This window comes from Nicotiana tabacum, chromosome 8 (assembly GCF_000715075.1).
Source record: "Nicotiana tabacum cultivar K326 chromosome 8, ASM71507v2, whole genome shotgun sequence".
NCBI classification, from domain to species: Eukaryota; Viridiplantae; Streptophyta; class Magnoliopsida; order Solanales; family Solanaceae; genus Nicotiana; species Nicotiana tabacum.
In genome coordinates, this window is record NC_134087.1 from 155183118 (window position 1) to 155204003 (window position 20886).

At 36.4% G+C, this 20886-nt stretch overlaps 1 protein-coding gene across 1 annotated transcript; it reads right to left on the reverse strand.

The window, feature by feature from the left end:
- Positions 1-1599: 1599 nt before the first annotated feature.
- Positions 1600-8965, reverse strand: LOC107801792 (uncharacterized). Its single transcript, XM_016625182.2, has 2 exons — positions 8254-8965; positions 1600-1831 (listed from the first exon to the last, which is right to left on the reverse strand). The coding sequence occupies exons 1-2, from the start codon at positions 8943-8945 to the stop codon at positions 1672-1674; spliced, it is 852 nt and encodes a 283-aa protein (XP_016480668.2). The 5' UTR covers positions 8946-8965; the 3' UTR covers positions 1600-1671.
- Positions 8966-20886: the final 11921 nt, after the last annotated feature.

The window sequence follows — 20886 nt, forward strand, 5'->3', positions numbered from 1 at the left end:
TCTATCAAGTCGTCCTCAAATTGAGATTCAAACTCCTTGAGATGTACCCAATCTATTCCAACAACACTCGCTCAAAATAAATTCCAATTTCAAATTCAAGTTTACGTGAGCTTCAATTAATTTCATTGGAGTCCAAAGCCCAACTAAGAACGGTTGTGATGATGAAGTTTTAGTTCATTTGCTAAAACTTCAGATTAAACATGCTTAAGTTTTTTAGTTCATTTTGCTAAAACTTCAGATAAAACATGCTTAAGTTTTTTAGTTCATTTGCTAAAACTTCATACTAAACATGCTTAAGTTTTTGTCTTGCCGTATGTAATTTTCTAATGAGTTTTTGCTAATGTATGCTGAAATTATTTAGTTCATTTGTTAAAACTTCACACCAAAACATGCTGAAGTTTTGTCCAGCAGTCTACAGTTTTGTCATGAGTTTTCTCCGAAACTTCAGTCTAAACAAGCTGAATTTTTTAGTTCATTTGCTAAAACTTCAGACTAAACATGCTTAAATTTTTGTCTTGCAATATGTAATTTTCTAATGCATGCTGAAGTTATTTAGTTAATTTGCTAAATTGTCCTGCAGTCTACAGTTTTGTCAATAGTCCTGAAGGGCAAAATCGTCTATTTTAAACATTTTTAACAAAAAAATGGGTACAGATGCAAACGGAAAAATAAAACGGGTATAAGTTAAAAGGGGGCAACCAAATAGGCGCCCCATGCAATTTTTACAAGCCATTGTTCTCTCTATTTGCTTCAACAGAAGGGATGTTTAATTGTCAGTGGACTAAATGAATGACCTAGTTGTTGCAGTTATGAACTATGAATATTTACAAGTACTTCAGATTTGGAGAATTAAAACACTGAAATTAAGAAAACGATCAAGTTATGCAGAAGATGAAGACCAGTGAAACGGAACATATCATCAGTAGGTTGATATTAGGACTTGCAAGGAAAGAAAGAATAATGATTAATTTTTATAGATGAACTTGTCTAAACTAGTCTCCCGTAGGTAGTCAGTCCCCTATAAAGAATTAAGGATATACCGTCCCCTTTAATTTTATTTTATTTTTTCATTGAGGAATTCCTTTACAACAATAACAATAACTACTCATCAGTTTCAGACCAGTTATGTGAACTCCCCTGTCAGTAATTTTTCTTATCTATTTATTTAATAAAGATCAACCGCCTATTTGTGGTTTTTAAAAAATGAAAATACAATTCAGTTCTTGGTTTACAGGTTGGATGGTGTGTCAGCTTCACTTGTAAATCAAATAGCGCTTTCTTAAAACACCCAGCGAACAAAAGGTAATAGGTACGAATCCTAGGGAAGAAATCAACAAAGTCTTCCCTTTTGCAACAGAACTTTAGCAGAACACTCTTTATTAAACTTCATAGAAATTTAGTCGTATCTAAATGCAAATAGAATTCCAACTTCATAAACTTATGTTTGTGTGATATTTAGATGTAAAAGTTATGGTGTCTATTGTCTATGGGTTTAAGAAAAATAAGAAGCCCTCTTCCTTCCTCTCAATAGGGGCAGGATGAACAACACTCCATTCAGAGAGATTGCTTGCTCAAAACTGGACATAAATCTTCTTATGACCAAATCTTATTGGGTTAGCTTTCCAAAATCGTTTCCTTATTTATTAGTTTGAGTTGCGTACCATACAAGACTTATGCCACAGCAACACCCGTGGAAAACTGCATTGGACCAGAACAAGGGGAGGCTGAGTACTCGGGCGATTTCATGGCTCCAGAACCACACTTGTCTTTCTGCTCATCAATTGAGATTTGCTTGCAACGGCACTCTGAGCTACAAAATGCCTTCTCTCCTCTGCATTAGCATTACATAAGAAAAGAGGTGATCTCAGCAAGAATTCCTCAAGCTTGACAAGACAGGGACAACATAAGAAAAACGATAAATATATATTTCTTTCCTTACTCTATATGTAATATTCACCAAATAGAAGATACACACCACCATGCATAAACAAACAAGATATATTGCAGTACCTGGACAACCAAAATCTAATGAACAAGTGAAAAACATGCGGTACTTTCCTACCTAAAGCCCCTTAAGCTTCAATATTACATCGACAAATAAAGCTACCTGAATTATTTCCAGCTAGGACAACTCAATAGCGCAGCAAGAAGATAAAAAGAATCTAAGAATGCTCGGAATTAAACAGCACATAACTAGGAGATATTAATTGACAATGCAAAAATCAAAAAAGAAATTAAAAATATCACCATCCTCATAACAAACACAATATCAACATCTGCCACAAGCCACACAAAGGCTAAATTCAGCTAAGTTGCTCGGGTACAGGTGTCCAATAAGGATGCTGATCTAGAGGTCGGATCCTATATAGGGGTACGAGTCATAGATCCACGTATGGATATGGGTGCAAAAATTCGGCTAAAATTAATTCAAATATCTAAAAATAGAGTTATAAAAATATGTCTACATTATGAGACATTATGTGAAAAACTTAAAAGGTATTCCGAGAAGGAGAAAATATTGATCAAGTGTAACGACTCGACCGGTCGTTTTGAGATCTAGCACGTCGTTCAACAGTTTGAAGCCATGAGCAGCTTCACTTCAGGTATTATGACTTGTACGCGGGGTCGGAATTGAATTTCGGGAAGTTCAGAGTCGATTTGGAAAGAGAATTCTCATTTTAGAAGCTTTAAGTTGAAAGAATCGACTAAGATTGGATTTTTGAGTAAACGACCTCGGAATCGGGATTCGAAGGTTCCAATAGGTTCGTATGATGATTTCGGACTTGGGCGTATGTCCGGATCGGGTTTTGGAAGACCCGGGAACGTTTCGGCACCTATGGTGGGAGTTAGCATTTTTGGAAGAATTTCATAAGTTTGGGTTGAAGTGCATTTCAATATTATCGATGTCCATTTGGGATTCCGAGTCTGAGAATAGCTTTGTATGGTGATTCTAGTATTGGAAGCACGATCGGAAGTGAATTCGGAGGTCCGTGTTTGGAATCATTTGGCTAAAGATAGAAATTTGAAGGTTTTTGAGGAGTTTGACCGGAAGTGGACTTTTTGATATCGGGGTCGGAATTCAATTCCGGAAGTTGGAGTAGGTCCGTAATGTCGAATGTGACTTGTGTGCAAAATTTGAGATCAATCGGACGTGATTTGGTAGGTTTCGACATCGAATGAAGAAGTTCAAAGTTCTAAAGTTCATTAAGCTTGAATTGGAGTGCGGAATGTTTTAGTGTTGTTCCATGTAATTTGAGGCATCAACTAAGTTCAAGTCATGTTATGGGACTTGTTAGTATACTTGGTTGGGATCCCATGGGGCTTGGATGAGTTTTGGAGGAGTTTTTGGAAAAGTTTGGCGTTTTGAGCATAAGCATGTAATGATCCAAAGGTCCATTTTTAGTTCTAGATATCGAAACTAGATTTCGAGACTTCCGGGATTTTGATAATGAATTATAGGAGTGATCTGGAAAGTTTGGTCTAATTTCATCAAGTCACGGTTGAGTTTTTAGCGCAAAACATGAGTTAATTGTTTAACGAGCGAAATTGGTATCGCATTGAGTAAATGAGCTCCGAATTGAGTTTCGATTGAAGGAATAAGTTCGTATTATTATTTGTGACTCATAGGAACAAGAATCGTCGAATTCCGAGTTCGTATGATGGAGTTAGAGCATTTTTAGTGAAATTAAAAGCTGCTGAAATTTCTGGGCAGCTGCTGTGTTTTTCGCAGGTGCGTGAACAGTACCGCACCTGCGTGAACAGTAACCGCAGGTGCGAAAATTCTGGACAGTGTATAAATCGAGCAGTCCGAGATTTTTACTCATTTTTGGAGCTATGGAGCTCGGATTAAAGCGATTTTTTAGGCGATTTTCACCATATTGATTGGGGTAAGTGTTCTATATCCAAAAGTGATTATATTTAATGATTTCATGGTTATTTTCATCAAGTATTAGTGAATCAAATGGAAGAAATTGGAGAAAATTTGTAAACTTTTCAAAAACGAAAATTCTAGATTTGGAGGTCGATTCGTTATCGGAATTTGATAAAATTGGTATGGTTGAACTCGTATCGGAATGGATTGTCGGATTTTGTGAGTTGAGATAATTGTTAATTAATGGATTATGAATCCGAAGACTTTTTAATAAAAAGGAACTTTTATCTGTTCGCGACTTATTTGAAATTATTGTCGTTCTTAATAAATCCATGAATACTCGCATTAAAAATATATTACTATTGGACCACTAGTAAATGTCGAAGTCGACCTCTCGTCTCTACTTCTTCGAGATTAGACAGGATACTCATTGGGTACACGTTGTTTCGTACTCATACTACACGTGCTGTGCATTTTTGTTGCACAGGTTTATGTGTGGCTAGTGGCATAACGGCATGGTTGATATGGAGACTCAGGTGAGTTGCATTTATCGAGACGACCGTAGCCAGCAGAGTCTCCTTCAGAGTATTGTACTGTATTTTCATTTCTGTCCACTTGTATTTCAGACAGTTACTGTATTTTATTTCATTCCTAGTAAATGCTCATGCACTTGTGACACCGGGTTCTGGGATAATCACGGGATTTTTCAGTAGTTAAATTTTGTAAAGACACCCTCATTTATCCAGCGGAGTTTATCATTTATTATTTATTTGTTTAAAGGAAATGATTTCAAAATAATTAAAATGAGAAATTGCTAGTAAATTGTGGTTGGCTTGCCTGACAGTGGTGTCCGGCGCCATCACGACCCTTAGTGGAATTTGGGTCGTGACATCAAGAGGATAATTCGAGAAAGAGATAAAAGGAAAAGGACTAACATAGAAATTTTTATATACAAGTTTCCATTTTCGTCAACTTCACCCTAGTTTTTTTTTATTTGTGGTGCTTGAGGCAGCTTGTGCGCACCTCGACTAATTCTACGGATACCTGCTACCTCCCACCAACACCAGATATACCATGTAACTCTGTCTATTGGACAGATGGAAAGAAATCACCAGTGTATTCGACTCCGCTGGTATTTGAACCTGAGACCTCATATTCTCAACCCACTTCAATGACCACTAGGCCACACCCTTGGGTGCCTAGCTTTTGTTTTGATTTAAAAAATTATTGTATTTGTCCCGAATTTCTTCGTTGATTTTGGTCAAAGTACCCAAAATCGGTTGACTAGATCCGGTACGGGTCCCACACCCACGTCGTGTCGACGTGGGTGCGGTACCAAAAGTGAAGAGTCCGAGCAACTTAGAAATTTAGTGATGAGTTCTAAAATAAAGGAATACAACCTTCATGGGTCTCAAAACACATAATTAATATTTACCACAGAGACTTAGGTAATAACTCTGCAAATGTTTCCAAGAAAGCAAATTAAAATAAAATCATGTTTATACTAAAAGCTCCGAAGCACTTGCTTAGTTTAAGCTATAAATATAACAAAGTGATACAAGCACGGCATCAACAATTTACTTGGGTAGATTCTGAGTGACTGGCAGCCAGAGAGAAATAACTGTGTAAATTAAGCACATTTTTTAACCTAAATCTAGTCAGAATTTATTCCCCTTCTTCTGGATATACACGTATAAACTAGTAAAATATGAGAAGTATATGTCCAGAATTATTTTCTACTTGGAAGAAGATACCAATGGCCCAAGAATGATGATAATTATATAAACCATAGACAGAAAGGCTCAAAAGAAGCTATGAGTAGAAGCTCAGAAATCTCTGTTAACCTTAACTGTCGCAAGATGTTCAAATATAGGTAATAGCAACTAAGATCTTCAGCACTGGTGTTCTGACAAACAGGTAGGCACCAAGTATATCCCCGTAATAGAAAGATATCTTCATTTGCATCCAACATGCACGCTGATGATATTTGGATCACCTTAAAGTTGCAATTGGCAATAAAACATTTTTAAAGATAATCCTACAATATAAAGTCGTGCCTACAAAGGTTCTATAGTGTATCCATTAAAACTTCCAAGTTCTCCAAAATCACCTCAAGTTTTGATATTATTTTCTTGCCTATGATCTTCAGTTGAAATGTTTATATCATGCATATGATCTTTCCCTGCCATCTTCTAGGTAAAGAAAATGGAACATGGGACAACTCAAGCCAAAAAAGTTTGGTCACCAGGTGGGGATTGCCAAATACCATATAAGAAGACAACATCTCATTCCCTCAACTAGTGTGGTGGAATACTTAAACCGCCAGCACATAAAGGACTGGACATCTAGAACTTGGACAACGTAAAATGTGAACCCAACATTAGTAAACCAAGAATTCAGGTAGTCAAGATAAGTTTAAATTAAGTGTGAGAGGACTTATGAATGGTTCGGTCGGGCTGGCTTAGAACCTCCGAGTGCCTATCATATTCCTACTAGGGGAGGGGGTTGTGACATATACTCAACTCTAGAGTAACAAAGTGATTTTGTAAGAACATCTGCTAACTGATGTCACAATGCACCTCAATTCAGTCTTTAGTTGAATAAAATGACAATTCTTTCGTGAAGCATTGATTCAAAGCAATGTGTATTGTAGCTTTGATTGTAACAAATCAATTTTATTATGCATCTCCCCACACCTCAACTCTTGGATAATTCGCTTTAGCCAATATAAGCTCATGTGTTGCCAAACTCATCATTTGGTAAACTGTATTTGTAGTTGGTCTAAGTACTACACCATGCTTTTTGCTATTCTATGATATTAGATTTCCTCCAATTAGAACACAATTGCCTTGAAGTGAACATCTGAAGATGATCTCACCAGTCTACATCAGGATACCCAAAAATACTTGCATGTCTTCTATCTTCATACAATAAACATTGTCCATATGAAGCTTTGATATACCTTAGAATGTGAGTCACTACATTCAAATGAGTATTACGCCAAGTTTGGAGAAACTGTCTTCCCAAATTGACGGTAAGCAAAATGTCAAATCGCGTGATCTTAAGATACTTTTAACTTGCCAAGCATTCTGTGACAACAACCTGAGCTCTTCAAAGGCTCCCCTTGTATAAGAACAATCTTAATGTTCAAGCCTATAAAAGTATCGATAGGTTTGCAATAAAATAAAGATAGAGCATATACTACCTGACAAAGTTAGGGTCATTTGGTTCAATAGTAAGTTCTGCGGGGATTAGTAATGCAACAATTGTATATGTGGTGATTAACAATGAGAGATTTTTATGCGGTGATTGATAGCAAAGGTATTGTTACGCTGTGATTACTAATGATGCGATTGTTATAGATGAATTAATTATTCTAAAAAGGCATTTTTGTCTTTAAATAGTCTAATTTCTGCATTGCTAATACACGTATTTTTATTCCACATTTTATCCTGTATTAAATAAGAAATAGATTCCCACATAATTTAATGGAGATATTATTTAGTACGCCAACAAAACACCGTGTTATCTTATGACGATTTTTACTGATATTATTTATTCCTACACTCCAACCAAATAATGTACTGTCTTATGAGAGTTTTTATGCTGGGATTAGTTATTCCCGTACTCCAACCAAACGTAGAGCATCTCTGTTTCAAACTCTCTAAACCCAAAAGGGCATAACAGTTTCCTCAACCAATACCGAGCAGATGGAAAATTTGGACATCCACAAATATCCAATCAGATTCACGTGCCCCTTTGCAGTATATGCTTCATGATAAGTAGATTGAAAAAAAAGAGTAAATGGCATAGGATATTCATGATTCTAACCCAGAACTTAGCCAACGAATATAAAGGTAGAGAGGCCACATTCAAAGAAACAGTTATGTTTTAAGCTTCAGCAATATGAATTGAATGATCAGTCTCAGACCATAATTCTCGACCACCAATACACCAATACACCAATACAAGATCATTCAGATATTATTTTAACTGCAATTTGACACCAAAGGATAAAAGAATATGAATTACATTCTGAAAGCAGGTGAAATACTATCCACATAAGGTAAAAAGCCAAATAAGATCAACATCATTACCGATAGGACTTGAGGATACTCCGGTTGGGTTATGCAAACTACTTCCCCGTGGTCTAGCTATCATATTCATCGACAAAAAAATTATCAAATGAATTTCCATTACAATTGAAACGATCGAAAAGGAAATAAAAGCTATTAGATGCTCTAAGGTTGACTTGAATATAGAGCTTCTTAACATAATTTTCAGTTAAATCCTTTAAATCATAGATTCAAGAAAAGCAGCACAAATTGTATGACCAAAATTAATACAAGCTCAAAAGCAAAATGAAGAGTTGCAAAGTGAACCTGTAAATGAAAATGTCCAACCCCTGAAGCTGCTTCTGACAAAAAGAGCAAGTATTGAGAAAATCCGCCGTCCTAAAAGCTTCATGCGGAGCAGAGGCGGCAGCAGCAGCAGCAGTTGATTTTTTCTGATAGCCATTCCCTATGAATTGGTCATCAAAGTATTCCCTTTTCTTAAACAAATTGTTAGCCTTATGAGAAATCACACAAGTGTACTCTTCACACATCTCCATGTCCTCCTTATTCTTCTTAGGAATAAAATTATTAGCCAAAATTGGGATTGGGTTTGAAGTTACTCTAGGGGAAATAGCCAGAATTGCAGTTTTATTATTATTATTATTATTGGACATAGCTGCAACAATTCCAAGCCCAACACCATTACCATTAGGGTCTTCAAACTTGTTAGGAGAAGATTTGGGCGAGTTAGTGTTGTTATCAGTGAGGGCAAAAACGGAAAGATAGATCGATATTTTCTTCTTCTTGTGACCCCTCACTTCAGCCATTTTGGGAACAAAGAGAAACTCCTTATAGGGTCTCCCTCTGTTCCTTAATTTCAATTGAGGTTTTACAGATTGAAAAGAGAGAGAGAGATGGGTATGGAAGAAAAGCACCAGTTTTCTTCCTTTTTGGATTCGGAAAACCTGCCACCTCTGGTTTTCAGGGAGGTGGAGAATATAAAGAGTCACGTAAATCATAATTGTAGTACTCTCTCATTTCCAATATTTTCATTTTCATGGTTGGTTTACGTCTTACCAAACCACCCCTCCCAGGCTCCCCCCTACCCCCATGATCAGATATATCTTTATCAAAGATTTCTTATTTCGAGATGCTATGCAAACCTATTTTTTTAATCCGTACAAAAAAGAATTACTCATTTCCATATTTAGAAACAATTTATCTTAATGCAACGATTTATAACCACACAAAATATATGTAACTCATTTTACACCACAAGTTCAAAAGTCTTATCTCTTTTCTTAAATTCCGTACCCAATCAAATGAGTTCACATAAATTGAAAAAGAGGGAGCAGTAATAATAGCCGCTTGAATTAGTTTTTTAAGTTTAACTAAGCCTGTTTGGATTAGCCGAAAAAAATAGCTTTTAAACAAAAGTGCTTAAAAGCGACTTTTAAGTGTTGAAACTTATTTTATAACGAAACAGTTAGCTGGATAAAACTGCTAAAGCTTAAAAAAACTATTGAATAGTTTGGTAAACAAGTGCTGATAATTTTTATTAATATAATTCTTGAACAACTATTTTCCACCACTTTCAATCAAGTAAACTTTTTACTTCTTATGAAATTCCAAGCGTGCTGTGAAACATATTGGATGAATATCACATTTGTTTACTTATAAACAAGGGCGGATCCACCCTTTAGGGTGGGGTGGTATGACACTCGCTACGTTGGTAAAATTATTATATATTTATGTAAAATCTTTTTTTAAACTAGGTTAAATATTTAATCTCGCCACCCTAATTGCAAACTAGACAAAGATGTCATGGTTGGTACACCTTTTTGAAAGCTTTTCTCGTGTGTAAAATTTAAATTCGAATTTATCTTGAACCTTTTCTGACTTTCCCTTTTTGTTGTGCTTTTTATTTTTTTGTCCATGTCATTTTCCTTTTTGTCTACTTTCCAATTTCTTATTTGTCGTTTTTTACTTTTTATATTTTTTCCCCTCAATTCCATTATTTTGTCTGTGAATTTTAGCAAGAAAACTCAAAAAAGAGTATCCAAAATTTAAAAATTTCATAAAATAAGCATTTCTTTTTATCTCAAATCTTTTAGTTTTTTCTTTCAAAATAAAAAAACTTGGCTTGATAGGAATTTTGGATTGAGATCAAATTTAATTTTTATAATTTATTTTTTTACTATAACATAAAAATTTATGTTATTTTATGATTGTAAAATATCTTAAATCTTTTTACTATTAAATTATGATGAATATTTCGCAAGCATTGCCTAAATAAATATGAGATTTATGCTTTTAATTTTTGGGATCTTGTAATTTATCTAATTTTGAATTTACTTATGGGGTATAATTTATCTATCGAAGATATTTTTTTATTTTTTTATTTTGATTGGTGAAATTCCCTTATTGAAGATGTAATTTTACTTATGCAAATTTATTTTTAGCATACAAAAAAGATGTACTTCCCCAATGAAAATATTAATTTTACTTGTATTATTATTAATAAATATGTATCCTTCTTTAAAATGCAAATTACATTTACTTCTTGATGTCTGGAATGTAATTTTCATACAACAACAGTAACATACCCAGTGAAATCCTACAAGTATGATCTGGGAAAGAGATATAATTTTCATATTTGCAAATAAAAAATGCCTATTAAATTGTCCGAATAAACTTAAAAAATGAATCGAACAAATGTTCTGAACAAGCTCTATATTAGTTATAGGTGTAAATCAAAGGTAATTGTGGCACCCGCAACCTTCAAATCCTAAATCTCCTTTGCTTATAAATAGAGATAAATTAATTATAAACTTCCAATGAGTAAATTTCCCTTCCGATACAATAAATCAAATGAATCGAGCTCATTATCCTCCATAAATAAGAAGAAAAAATAACAAAAATGATGCATTCTAACTAATTGTTCTGAAGCATCTCATATTGGTACTTCAATAGGAAATATTCTTTGTGCATTAACATTGCAGGCGTCCAGGTTTTTCCATGCAACCTCATGAATTTCAACCTTTTCAATTTCAATACAACCTCCATTAGTTAAACTAAAACATAAAGCTAAAACTTCAAATATATCTCTAAATTCAGTCAAATATAATATTCATATAATTACAAGTATCAAACTTCACAAATTCTATTAGCAATCAAATCACGAAGACCCATCCAAAAGAGATCACTTTGTTCTTCTATATTTCCCACATTTATATTGTTATTAGCTCTTGAAGATGTACCGATATCAGGATCAATAGATTGAACATATTTGTCATTCTCATTGCTCAAAATGCATCATCGACATTGCATTTTTTCTAATATAGTTGTGAATGGCTATAGTAGCAAGTACGATGTCTCTTTGAGTGTCAATGTGATATAAATGCATGCCTTACATAATAGATCACTTTGCTTTCCAAACACCAAATATGCGCTCCACAATTTTTATATAAGAAGAATGCAAATAGCTAAAATTTTCAATTCGTCCTCTTGGTTCTCGCAGTTGTTGTCTTGCACTGCGGCGAAATTCTGCTAGGTGGTATCTCACATTATCCTATTTATATGGAGTCATATATCCCTTCATGTGCGGATATCCTGCATCAACTAGATAGTACTTGTTTCCAAATAGACGTGGAAAATTGAGCTCTGATCTACGAATGACCTCACCAAATATACGAGAATCATGAGTTGTTCCCTCACCCAACTCATGCAAATGTAAAACACATATTGAAGTCTACAACAACAAGGATATTTTGAGTTGGATAACCCTTATGTCCAATATATAGTATCACTTGACCTTGCGGTAATCTTGCTTTAATATGTGTGCCATCAAGTGCTACAATTAAATTTAAGTTAAGTTAGTTACAGTGAGAGAAATTAAGTTATATGTTTAATAAAGCAAAGTTATGTTAAAATAGTTTCTTACTCTAAAGAAAGGGAGATATCATTAGTTACATGGCTTGTGAGCTCCTGCACTATCGTTATAATTTAAATATGACCTAAAAGGGGAGCTAGAAAGAAACGTGAGGGTTTCTAATGAGTGTTCCTAAAGAGCTAGGGCTCGGCTTAGGCAAGTCTTAATGTTGGCCTAGAACGGCTTGCGTTCTTTGCCAAGTAGAGCAGGCTATGATCAACTTGTGGTCATAAGCAGACAAGAATTCCTTTGTATATTTAATATTATTGTAAATATTATAATTTTTTTATATTTACTTTATGTTCTTTAAATACGATGTCTAAAACTAAGGTAAAGCCGAAGACGCTAAAATTTGGCTAGGTATTGGAAAAAGCTGAGTTAAGTTGGGACTTGACTGTCGCACAAAGTGAATCTAGGTCTTAGGAAGATCACCCATGTGACACCTACTACCCTTCAACTACTTTAAACTTCAAATTGGTATTAATACCACCATTTTAGCCATCTAAATGGAAAGTGTTCTGCACTTCCAAGAAGTAGGTGATAAGTGTAACACTCTGTAAATTCGGATTAGTTGTCGATGCAGTAAATGAGTATTAGTGTAACCTTTTAGATATGTGAAGTCTTATCGGGATGAGTATGAGTGAAAATAATTGTTTTAGAATCAAGACCGAGAGTGAGGTGCACAAAATTCATTAGAATCGATTAAGTTTATAGGAGGTCCGTCTTATAGCCTTAGACAGTGCAAGGCCTTGAAAACTCACTAACTTCAATGCCCCTGACAGTGCAAGGCACTGTCCAGGGCATCAACCTCAGTACCCAAGACAGTGCAAGGCACTGTAGTTTTGGCGCCTCTGATGGCACTTTGCACAGTTATTTTGGCGCCCCTGACGATGCCCCGCGCCGATGATGTTTATCCGAGCTAATTTTATTTCCTCCTAAATTTTTGGGATGCGTACTTATTTAAACCCTACATTTGTTCCCTACAACTCTAAACACGTACATTTGCTCTAGAAAGAGAAGCTCTCAAGAACCTAACTTCACCAAGGTCCCTCCATCATCCAAGGTAAGTTCTAACGATGATTCTAAGTTAATTTCAATTCTCCAACACTTCATTAACATGGGTAAATGCTTCAAATCATTAGATATTCGATCGAGACATCATTGTTGAGAAAAGAAACCTTAGAACTCGAATTCAAGAGGATTGAACTTCAAAAAGGTAATTCTTCTAGTCCCTAATTATAGCTATGAATTGATGAGTTTTTGGGAGAATAGTAAATGGGTTGGATAAAGAGAACCATATGAACTATGCTAGAGTTTTGAGTTGTTGACTTAAGATTGTTATAATTATTTGCGTGAGGAGAAATGGTGTTAGTTACATCTATTTGGGATTGTAGAATCTCCTAGAGGTAGTAGAATGAGAATTGGGTGAAGAAAGCATCATTAATTAAGGATATGAGGCTTTACTCCCATAAGGTGTTTGGTAAACTGCCTAAGTGACTAAAACATGAGCCTTAGTGCTAATATTGGTTCCTCTTGATATATATTGACATAGATTATTGTTGAAAGAGGCAACGAACATGTGATACGCTTAGAAAGGCCAGAGTCAAGGTATGTGAGGCTAACTCTCTATGTTTGGGAATGTTAATGATTCTCCCTACACTATGTTTCTTTTAAAATGTTACTAATTGTCTCAGGAATATAGTCAAGCCTAGTTCCTTGAAAGTTGCAAAACTTCTATTCTCTAGCTTCGTAACTCGTTAATGACTTTCATTCTGAACGTTGTGAGCTCAGTGCGTAATCAATATAGACTTAGGTTTGATGCCCATGAGTCTCAGTCTAGATTACTTAGCATGTCATAAATAGTTGAAGTTTCAATTTTCATAATCACTTTATACATGTCTCAGTCTAGTCATATTCAGTATTCCAGTATCATGTAATTCAATATGATTCAGTATTTCAGCATCACATAATGCAGTATAATATTCAGGTCCTGAATTTAAATCCCTCAATATTGAACACATGTATTTGGGCCTGACTCCGTAGTTTATATGTTTTATGCATACTTGGGCAAGAGGCTGCAGTTTATGCTTTATGCATGTTTGGGCCTGAGGCCGTAGTTAATGCATTATGTATTTTTGGGCCTGAGGCAGTAGTTATGTATACGTATACTTGGGCCTAAGGCCGTAGTTTGTGAACATATATATTTGGTCCGAGGCCGTAGTTTATTCAGATAAACAGGTTGTTCATCTGGAAGAGGGAGTATTCATATCCTTACTTCCTTTGTTCATTTCAGTTATCAGTTATCATTTCAGTTATTAGTTATTAGTTATTAGTTATTAGTTATCAGTTATCAGCTATCAGTTATCATTTCAATTTCAATTTCAAAAGTTATCATTTCAGTTATCAATTATTAGTTATCAATTATCAGCTCAGTTTTACTTTCAGCATTTACAGTTCTTTCTTCTAGTTATTTTACATACCAGTGCAATTCAAATGTACTGACGTCCCTTTTGTGTGGGGCCTGCATCTCACGATGCAGGTAATGATTTACAGGTTGACAATTCAAAGCGCTAGGATTCTCGTACCAACTAATTGGTGATCCCCCAGTTCTTTCGGGGCATTATCATTACTTTACAGTCTTTCTATATTTATAGATAGTTAGTATTTTCAGTACTTCATTAGAGGCTTCATAGACTAGAGTAACAGTTAGACAAAGTCACATGCTTTTCATGTTAAGTAATGTTGACTACAGAGATGTTTTAGACTTGTATTAATGTTTCAACACGTTTATTTATATCATTCAAACTTTCAGTATATCAGCATGTGTTAGTTTATCTTGCACGTTCAGTATATTATGATATCATATGTTGATTCAGCCAGCCAGTTGGTTCACTCGGTTACATGTATTAAGGCACCGAGTATCGTGCTACGTCCAGGCCCAGGTTCGGGGCCTAACAAAGCTTGGTATCATAGCATTAGGTTCAAGTGTCCTATGGAGTCTATGAAGCCGTGTCTAGTGGAGTTTCCTTTATATGTGTGTGCCGGCCACATATATAAATGGCTAACCTTCAAGACATTCAGGATTGTCTCATTTCTTTCTACTCTAGATCGTGCCATGAAGCTTAGAGCAATAGGTAACCTTCTCTTCTTATCGAATTCTAGACGTATCAAATGCCCAAGCGACGGGCAGGAAAAACCCAAGGTCCTAGAGATGATGATTGCCCATTAGGGGTATAATTATGGAGTACAGGTTGGTAACAAATGAGATTTGAGAGGATGTTAAAAATTGGATGCAATGGATAATAGTACAGATTATAGTATTACCTAATCAAAAAGTAAAACAAAAAGAGTTATCATGTTATATGGCAGTTTACCTCAGTTACCAGTTATATAGTCTTTCAATTAGTAGGTTTATGGTTATTCAATATGCCAGTATTCAGTTATTCAATTACCAGATCTCCAATTTTCAGTGTATCTAAATTTGACTTTTGAGTATACAGTGATGCCTATGGGTGATACAAGAAAATGTAAGTAACAGATATATCAAAATCTTTGCATGTTTTTTTAGGTCCAGATTAAAACTCAAGACTCGCCGAATGGTGCAAAAAGTGATTTATCAAATAATAGTATATTCTGAGAGACACGTTTATGTATGGTAGTGTATCTATATGTGTTTTACCTTACGGAACAATTTTATTTTAATTCTTGAAAATGGAGCCACAGGTTGGATGATGATAGTTCAGATGTTAGACTCCACGGTTTAACAGGTTAAGAATTTAATCGTAGCAGGCATAGATTGATCATTATAGTTTTGGACACAAAATAACCTAAGGGCAAAAATACCTAGGAGTCAGAAATATGTGATATTACCAGAGATGTATTTTTCATACGACTCATGCATATGACTAAGAAGACATGATGTACGAAATGAGAATCAAGAGCAGTCGAAATTGAATTTCAGGGAATGATTTTAAGTTGTTAAATATATTCAAATCAGAATTAAAAAGTACCAAGTTAGTAAGTTACTATAAGAAGCAGCTATTATTGTGAGTTAAAAGATATGATAATTTCCCCCTTAGGTTATGTGACTAAGTGTTTACCCCGAATGTTTATAGTCTGATATAATTTTGAAGTGTATAGAAAATTTGGGGTTAGATTTTCCAATTTCGTTTAAGACAAATGAAATTTCCCTAAGTGTGATCCATGTACAAAAAAAAAAATAGTATGCAACCATATAATATGGTCAGATGGTGAGGGAAGTTAGAAATAACCGTATGGTTCACTTTTGTTATTTAAAGCAGAACAAGAAAGCATGATGCTAGCAGTATAGTAAGTAAGTTTTGAGTATATATAGTGAATTAGCAACTTCAGCAGAGCTAATAGAGGTACAATTTGATTTACTTAGCTAGGTTAACACTAGTGAGTGGATACAAGTTTGAAACACCAAACGCGTGTTAGAACCAAAAGAGTTTAAGTTAAACCCAGAATATAGTGGTAGTGGAAGAAAATAATCAGCTAGGCAGTAAGAGAGCAAACTACTGAAGAATAGCCTTTAAGAGTTATCAAAAAGAGGTTTCCCCCAAGATTGACAGTGTGAGCAGAGTTAAATCATTAAGATTATGGATGATTGTCACGACCCAGATTTCTCACCATCGGGAGTCGTGATGGAGTCTACTCATGAAAGATAGGCAAATAGAGTGTTACATATTTTATTACCCTTTTTCCTTACCCTTTTAACAATTTCAAATTAACATATGATCAACAGCGAAATAATAATAATAATAGAAAGAAATGCGAAAGACGAAATCTAATAATTTAACTTAATACAAATACGATTCCATAGAAATAATCCACCCAGAACTGGTGTCACAATCTCACGGACTATCTAAGATTACTACAAATAAGGTCTGAACAAAGAAAATACATGTCTGTCTCTGAAATAAGTAGGAATAGAAAGAAAATAGGATAGAAGGGGACACCAAGACCTGCGAACATCTGCAGGACTACCTCGGGTCTCCATTGGACTGAAGGCAGCAACCTCACTATGGTCAAAATGCTCCAGCACCAGGATCTGCACACAGTGCAGAATGTAGTATCAGCACAACCGACCCCATGTGCTGGTAAGTGTCGAACCTAACCTCGGCGAAGTAGTGAAGAGGCTAGGACAAGACTACCAAATAAACCTGTGCAGTTAAATCATATACGGTAAATAATGATAACAGAAACTAGCAGTTAAAGATGGGAAGGGGAAACATGTTGCAGGGAATATCAAGTACTAACAGAATTTCAGTAGAGAAGCATAAAGAACACCATAATTTCATGTCAGCAAGAACAAGGAAAAAAGTAACGAATCAATATTCACTTTTATTCTTTCTTGTTACAGCGTGCAACCCCATCCCAATCATATAATACTGTTGCGACGTGCAACCCGATCCAAATCATATATTACTGTTGCGGCGTGCATCCCGATCCAAATCATATATCACTGTTGCGGCATGCAACCCAATCCAAATCATATATTACTGTTGCGGCATGCAACCCGACCCCACCTGTCCACCCTTATTACTCCTTGTTGCGGCGTACAACCCGATCCCATATAATATTATTGCGGCGTGCAACCCGATCCCAATATACAAATCAATACCAATCACAAAGAATCCCGGTTAGGGAATAATAGTATAAGAGCAATATCCCGGCAAGGGAAACAATATCATAAGCAATATCATCCCAGCATTTACAATCATCATATTAAGCATGGACACAACATAATGGAGTCACAACAATCATAGCATAAGACTCACATGCATGCTTGACACCAACGTATAGATACTCGTCACCACACCTATACGTCGTGCTCAACACTTAGTACATAGAAAATAAGACCACAACTCTTATTCCCTCAAGCTAAGGTTAGACCAAACACTTACCTCAATGCCACGAACACAATCAAGCCTCAACTCCCGCTTTACCTCTCGATCCCACCACCAACCCACTTGTATCTAGCCACAATTTACTTAATAACATTAATAAATGCTAAATAAACTAATTCTAATGCATGAAAATAGGTTTTCCAATGTTTTCCCCAAAAAGTCAAAAATCGACCCCGGGCCCGCTTAGTCAAAACCCAAAGTTCGAACCAAAACCCGATCACCCACTCACCCACGAACTCAAATATATAATTTGTTTTGAAATCGGACCTCAAATCGAGGTCCAAATCCCCAAAATTTAGAGATCCTAAGTTTTACCCAAAATCACCCAATTTCCGATGAAAAACCCTTGATTTTGAAATGAAATCATGTAAAAAGATGGATTAGATTGAAAGAAATGAGTTAGAAATGTCTAACAAATGATTTGGAGAAGAACCTTTCTTTGGAAAATAGCCCAAGATGTTTTAGGGTTTGAAAAAGTTTGAAAAATGAGAAGAATCCCGTCAAAATCCCACCTAATAGGTCTCAGTTGTCGCAACTTTGAAATCCTGTTAGCTTCGCATTTGCGAAGGAATAGTCGTATTTGCGACCAAAATGTCGCATTTGCGAGAATGGCCTGCCCAGACTTGGTTCGCAATTGCGACGCCTGGGACGTACTTCCCAAGCTGAGATCTTCGCATTTGCGAAGCCTGATCTCGCAATTGCGAGATCAGAGGCCTGTTACATAGCTGCAACATACCAGCAATTTTCCTAAGTCAAAATTCACTTCGTGGCCTATCCAAAACTCACCCGAGCCCTCGGGGCTCCAAACCAATCTTGCACGCAAGTCTAAAAATATCATATGGACTTGCTCGTGCGATCAAATCATCAAAATAACATCAACAACTACGAATTAAGCCTCAAATTCATGAAATTACTCAAGAACATTGAAATTCTCATTTTCTCAACTAAAGGTCCGATTTATACCAAACGAACTCCGATCTTACTAAATTCCACAGATACAACTTAATTATTATTTTAAACATGTACCGGGCTCCCGAGCCAAAATACGGGCCCGATACAATCAAATTCAAACATCTCTAAATTTCCAAAAACTCTTATAATTTCAGTTAAACAATTTTTTTAAAAATTCATTTCTCGGGCTTGGGACTTCGGTATTCAATTCCGGGCATACACCCAAGTCCCATATTTTTCTACGGACCCTCCAAGACTATTAAATCACGGGTCCGGGTCCTTTTACCTAAAAATATTGACCGAAGTCAACATAAATTCAATTTTAAAGGCAAAATTAACATTTTCCTCAAATTTTCACATCAAGCTTTCCGGAAATGCGCCTGGACTGTGCACGTAAAACGAGATGAGACAAAAAGAGGTTTTCAAGGCCTCGGAACACAAAATTTACTTTCAAAATGAGTGATGACCTTTTGAGTCATCATATTCTCCACCTCTAAAACAATCGTTCGTCCTCGAACGGACATAAGAAAAGTACTTGAGTCGGTAAAAAGGTGAGGATAACGGCTCCACATATCGAACTCGGACTTCCAGGTCGTTGCCTCAATAGGCTGACCTCTCCACTGCACACGAACTGAAGGGAAATACTTCAATCTCAACTGACGAACCTGCCGGTCTAGAATAGCTACCGGCTCCTCCTCATAGGCCAAGTCCTTGTCCAACTGGACAGTGCTAAAGTCTAACACGTGGGATGGATCGCCGTGATACTTTCGAAGCATGGACACATGAAACACTGGGTGCACAGCTGATAAACTCGGTGGCAACTCAAGTCTGTAAGCCCTAGGGCTTAGCTTGCCCTTCTTCCCAAATCTCATCACGCCCTTCATGGGTGACACCCGAAGCAACACCCGCTCTCCGACCATGAATGCCATATCACGAACCTTACGGTCGACATAACTCTTTTAACTGGACTGAGCTATACGAAGCCTATCCTGAATGATCTTAACCTTGTCCAAGGCATAATGTACTAGATTCGTACCTAACAACCGAGCCTCTCCCGGCTCAAACCACCCAACCGGCGACCGACACCGCCTAACATATAATGCCTCATAAGGAGCCATCTGGATGCTCGACTGGTAACTGTTGTTGTAGGCAAAATCTACTAATGGCAAGAACTGATCGCACGAATCTCCAAAGTTAATAACACATGCTCAAAGCATATCCTCCAAAATCTGAATAGTACGCTAAGACTGTCCGTCCGTCTAAGGATGAAATGTTGTGCTCAACTCGACCCGTATGCCCCACTCACGCTGAATCGCTCTCCAAAAATGTGAGGTAAACTGCATACCTCAGTCAGAAATAATAGACACGGGCACGCCATGAAGACGAAAAATCTCCCGGATATAAATCTCAGCCAACCACTTAGAAGAATAGGAAACTGCCACAGGAATGAAATGCATTGACTTAGTCAGCCTATCCACAATAACCCATACTGCGTCAAACTTCCTCTGAGTCCGTGGGAGTCCAACAACAAAGTCCATAGTGATACGCTCCCACTTCCACTCAGGAATCTCAATCCTCTAAAACAGACACCAGGTCTCTGATGCTCATACTTTACCTGCTGACAATTCAAACACCGAGCTACATATGAAACTATGTCCTTCTTCATTCTCCTCTACCAATAATGCTATCGCAAGTCCTGATACATCTTAGCGGCGCCCGGATGAATAGAATACCGGGAACTATTAGCCTCCTCTAGAGTCAACTCATGAAGTTCATCCATATTAGGCACACAAACTTGACCCTGTATCCTCAAAACTCTATCATCTCCAACTGTAACCTGCTTGGCACCTCCATGCCACATTGTGTCCCTAAGGACCCACAAATGAGGGTCATCATACTGCAGATCTCTGATACGCTCAAATAATGAAGAACGAGTGACTGTACAAGCTAACACACGGCTGGGTCAGAAACATCCAACCTCACAAACTGATTGTCTAAAGCCTGAACATCCAAAGCAAGTGGTCTCTCACTGACCAGAATATACGCAAGACCGCCCCTGCTGACTGACTTTCTACTCAAAGCATCGACCACTAAATTGGCCTTCCCCAGATGATATAAAACGGTGATATCATAGTCTTTCAATAGCTC

Coding starts and splice junctions, on each gene's coding strand:
- LOC107801792 (XM_016625182.2), bottom strand. CDS start 8,945: ATGATTTACGTGACTCTTTATATTCTCCACCTCCCTGAAAACCAGAGG. Junction 1,832..8,253: donor TTGGACATTTTCATTTACAG/GTTCACTTTGCA, acceptor ATGCTAATGCAG/AGGAGAGAAGGCATTTTGTA.